At 42.4% G+C, this 4,834-nt stretch overlaps 1 protein-coding gene across 1 annotated transcript; it reads right to left on the bottom strand.

Moving 5' to 3' along the window:
* Window positions 1-781: 781 nt before the first annotated feature.
* Window positions 782-4,292, bottom strand: LOC137429242 (thread biopolymer filament subunit gamma-like). Its single transcript, XM_068119223.2, has 8 exons — window positions 3,505-4,292; window positions 3,329-3,389; window positions 3,131-3,226; window positions 2,836-3,012; window positions 2,610-2,735; window positions 2,243-2,463; window positions 1,692-2,082; window positions 782-1,017 (listed from the first exon to the last, which is right to left on the bottom strand). The coding sequence occupies exons 1-7, from the start codon at window positions 4,251-4,253 to the stop codon at window positions 1,695-1,697; spliced, it is 1,818 nt and encodes a 605-aa protein (XP_067975324.2). The 5' UTR covers window positions 4,254-4,292; the 3' UTR covers window positions 782-1,017; window positions 1,692-1,694.
* Between the last annotated feature and the right edge of the window lie 542 nt (window positions 4,293-4,834).

Raw genomic sequence — 4,834 nt, 5'->3', positions numbered from 1 at the left:
TGTCATCGCTCACGTGGTCTGGCAGTCATATTGGATTAAAAAAAAGAAGCGTTCAAAAATAGAAGAGTTGGCTTACACCAAGTTGACCGCATGGTAAGTATTCTATGAATACCATCTAGTTTAAGAGTGTTTTAAATGCGCGTTTTCCAATCAGCACATCAGAACGCATGCAAGGTAATCAAACGTTACGCAAAGTAAGAACAAAAATAGAGTTACGTCCTTTACTTTTTGAACAATGGGATTAACCTTCCACGACCTTGTGACGAATCAGCTCTTTCTGATATAACTGTAGCGATGGTGACTTGGATAAGAGGTGTCGAGTTAATTATTTAATAGCGCATTAAATGTGTGTTTCCCAAAGGCACTGTTCATATTTTAAGAGTGCTTTAAATACACGTTTCCCAATCTGCCCATTAGCAGATTTTGTTGCAGGTTGTGACCACAGTGTGGTCATTGTTATTTTCACGAAGGAACAGCTGGGAAGTCATCTCCCCAGTTCGCCACTTTGGTCCACCAGTCATCGCGAATCTGCTGAACTATTGGGCCAGGGAAGACAAGGAACTGCAGAAACTTTCAAGAACGCAGGAAATGCAGTTTCCAACGATCAATTTTTCAAAATTTACTTGGGGAGGACACCCAGACAATGCCACCCACCCCTACCTCCCTTTGGCACTATGACTTGGTGTACCCCTCCCCCCATCCGTTCTTCCGTCTTGAAATTCCTGGATCCGCTCATACCCATGAATCTCAATCGTGGGGGAAATAAAACAAGACACAAATGTTTAGCATTGATGTGATATTTTATTTATTTTGCCTCGAGGACATCACAAGCAAATTATATGAGCACTTTTAATTCCTTGGAAGATGTGCATTTTAAATATAATTGTGTTTTCCTCTTCCGGTTATGAATATTGAAAAAGCAACTGGAATATAAATCTCTTGTGGGTTTCCTCTTCTTATGGATATTTTGATGTGAAGAGTTTCTTCCAAGATTTTCAACTTTATCTCAGGGCAGTGCTGAAAAGGAAAAGAGAAAATAATATTTTACTTCCTGTACTTAACATGATGGACCAAATGTTTGTTTGTAAGTGTAATTGATGATATATCTCATCCACAACAAATACTTCAGCAAACATTGTACTCAAATTGTCTAACTATGGAATCTTATAAACACATCCACAAGATATCTGACACTTATTCACTTAATGTGTATGAGAGGCCACAAAGGTTCGAGTTCGTGCAGTTCTTGCACAAATATCATGGTAAACAGACCAAGTGCATTGTCAAAACCACATTTGTTTTTACAATAATCATGCATTCTGCACAAACTCCCAAGAGTTTTCTTCACTATTTTTGTTTCACTTATTTTATGACATTACAGACACTTTCAGGTCGAAGGGGTAAAAAAAATATAACCTCAACAGACATGAACTTTAGAGCTGGAAGTTTTTAATAAGTCTTGATTAATACCTTGAGAGTGAATATTAAGCAATGTTTACCCATCTACCATTCACACATGCACTTGGACAAACCCCTACAGGACCAAGATGTTTTTCATGAATCCTTTGTCTTCTTCAATATTCAGTCTGATTAACAGGATGAATCAATAATCTTTATCAGGATAAGGAGGGAATTGAATAATCGTGGGAGGGATGCTTTTTCTGATAATATATCTGGAGAATCATCAGTACCATTTATTGTTGAAGGACGATGGTGGTGTCGTGTCCGCTTGTTCCGTAACCACCACTGGAAGATCCACTGGCGCTTCTCTTCATGGAGCTGCTGCTATACGTGCTCTGTCCTCCGATCATGGCACTACCACCAGAGGAACCACCTTCCATCACTGCACTAGTTCCACCACTGTAACCACCTCCGACACCATAGCTTGCTCCTCCACCTGCACTGTAGCTTGATCCTCCACCTGCACTGTAGCTTGCTCCTCCACCTGTGCTGTAGCCCCCAGAAATGACACCATGTGTTGAACTGGTCCCATAACCCCCACCAATTGAGGAAGCACCACCAGCAGTTCCACTTCTGACAACAGTAGCGTGAGCAAAGTCATCAGCCATGGCTGTCCTTACCCTGAAATGAACATCAGAAGCCACAGTTAGTTGGAAATCTATCAACAACACATAAACGCGGCATGGCATGAAGCGTGCATGAAAATATAATTTATTTGGTAGATAAACAAAAACATGCAGATTAGGGTTTATTTATCCGAAGTACACGACGAAGAACATACATCGTCTCTTGTCCCTCGAGGAGCTTCTTGTATGTCGCGATTTCAGAATCCAGAGCCGTCTTCATTTCCAGCAGCTGTTGATAAGTTACCAGCTGTCTCTGCAGGTCCACCTGGTTTCCCTCGATCTCCTGTTCATACCTGGTGTAGGTGTTCTGGAACTGGACGAGATCAATGTTCTCCCTGTTCTGTAAATCTGTCAGTCTGTCTCCCAGGATTTGGTACTGATGTGGAGAGACAGGAATATAGAATATAGGTGAGAAAAATGACAATAAATGGTTATATTCAATTGTTTCAGAAAGATTATCTTCTCCAAGCCTCGATGTAAACTTCACATTTGTATAAAATGATTCCTGATTAGAGTCCTCACTGTGGTAAGAAGCCTCTGGTACTCCACATTCAGTGGCTGCAGCTCTTTTTCCATAGCATTAATCTCCTTGTCCAGAATGGAAATCTGCTCAGTTGTCTGGGTGGAGATTCCTTGGATCTGATCAATCTGCACAGGAGATACAGGTCACGCAGTTAATCCATTGGAGGTAATGCCAGGATATTGAGAGGAACTGGGATTTGTCATGGTCTTATATCAAGGAACCTACTTGCATCTTGCAATACGTCTCAGCCTCTTGGACATTCTTGGTGACCACCTGTTGGTATTCCTCACGCATCACATTGAGGGCCTCGGTAAGGTTGACGGCCTTCACGTTATCCACTTCAATCACTGATGTCTGTACTGGTCCAAGTCTGCCAAACTGCTGCTTCAGGTTGTTTATTTCCTGCACAAGAAGAGAGAATGATAATTATTTATTTATGGTCAACACTCAATGTCCCACACATTTTGTGAAGTTGATCTCCCGGACATCTTGTGAGGTTGATGATTCTGAACCAACTTACCTCCATTTGTGTTTTTCTCTGGAATGTCAGCTCCTCAGTCAAAAACTGAAACTTTGAGTCCAGGTCAACACGCATGTCGTTTGCTGCTTCAAGATCCTACAAACAAAGATAAGAAACATTGGATTGTTTAAAAATATATACGTCTTTAGAAAACAAATGTATGAATTGTTCAATGGCTGATCTTGTGTTTTCACCAACCCTCTTCATGTTTGTAATGTCAGTTTCAAGTTGCATTCTCACTCCAAGCTCAAACTCGTACCTGCACAGAAACAACATTGAAATGATCACAATAATCATGAAATTTAAAATAACCATGCCCCATTTCGTACAAACTTAAAAACAACAACCATGTGTCTGCATTCAAAAGGTCTTACTTGGACTTGATCTCATCAGCTGTGGCTCTCAGGTGGTCCACGTCGATCTCCAGGCGTACACGTTCCAGCGTCAGGTTGGACACCTCTGTCAGCATCTCAGTGACTTGCGTCTCCACATTCTCCAGATTGACGCTCGAGTCAGGAGACATTGGTACACCTCCAGTTAGATTCTTCAGGTCTTCCTCCAGTGTCTCATTCTCGATTGTAAGCTGCCTTACTTTATCTACGTAGCTGGCCAAGCGCTGGTTCAATGTGCCCAAGATGTTCTTCACTTCATCTCTGCTCATGAATGAAGGAACCATTCCACCTGCGGGGCCCAGAGTTCCAACCACGCCAGACATACCTGCTGAGGTGATGGCACGGCCTGCAGTAAATGCTGGACTTGCCATGATCCCGGGGCTTACACCCCCAATAAACCCACCAGCACCACCTCCATAACCGATCATTGGCATCCCACCACTAACAAGGCCTCCAGCACCACCTGACGCACCTCCTCCATAGGCAGACATCCCCACAGCACGACTGGAAATGCCCATTCCTCCAAACCCGCTCATTCCCATTCCTGCAGAGCCCACTCTGTAGCTTCCTCCCCCTACTCCAGAGCTTCCTCCCCCCATTGACAGGCCCATGGTTCCCATTCCAAATCCCATTCCACGACTGCTGGAGCCTCCATAGCCGCTGGAGCCGATCATAGCGCTGGATCCACCGGTGCGGACAGAGCGGTAGCTGACGGATGAGTGAGAGGCCATTGTTGCTTTTTGCTCCACCAGATTCTCCCAGGTATTGCTCGACTGCAGATCACATGGAATGCCTGGTGCTTTTATAGGAGCCTCAGCTTCATTCAAAATGCGTTTGTTACAATAGATTAGGCATGCTAGCGTCACCTCCATGCGATCATGTTTGTTTGGAGAATTGTTCCAAGACGCCTTGGATGAGCACATTGCTGTCATTCCTTGGCTGAGAAACACTCACACCTTACAAGGAATACATCAATATATATATATATATATATTTATTTAAGAAAATGAAATTCAAAAATAATGCATTATTAACTTTCACCTCGGACCTTCAATAGATGAAGTGATAATTGTATCTGAAATATATTTGTACAAGAGGCTTTCTCCTTTGACTAAATCCCTTTTGATTTTGATTAAAACCAAAGTACTATCTATGGTCGATCCTTCCTTTTAGTAACAATCTCCTGTGAGGATAAAGATATTGCCTTTTTGTAAAATTTCTTGAATTTGTTTGTTAATTTTGAACATTGTTCTTTATTTTGAACTCGCAGAGCCTACTGGGACCTGTCATTTTGCTGACGGAACAATAAGTC

The sequence above is a fragment of the Myxine glutinosa genome, chromosome 1, assembly GCF_964187855.1.
Source record: "Myxine glutinosa chromosome 1, kmMyxGlut1.1, whole genome shotgun sequence".
Taxonomy (NCBI): domain Eukaryota; kingdom Metazoa; phylum Chordata; class Myxini; order Myxiniformes; family Myxinidae; genus Myxine; species Myxine glutinosa.
The sequence above is the reverse complement of the archived record's forward strand: the minus strand, read 5'-3'. Positions and strand labels throughout refer to the sequence as shown.

What these genes read in the sequence shown, in the direction of transcription:
- LOC137429242 (XM_068119223.2), bottom strand. Translation starts at nt 4,253, where the DNA reads ATGGCCTCTCACTCATCCGTCAGCTACCGCTCTGTCCGCACCGGTGGA. An exon ending in AGAGAAAAACACAAATGGAG is followed by an intron (nt 3,013 to 3,130) that starts GTAAGTTGGTTC and finishes CTTCTTGTGCAG; the next exon opens with GAAATAAACAACCTGAAGCA. An exon ending in CTCGAGGGACAAGAGACGAT is followed by an intron (nt 2,083 to 2,242) that starts GTATGTTCTTCG and finishes TGTTCATTTCAG; the next exon opens with GGTAAGGACAGCCATGGCTG.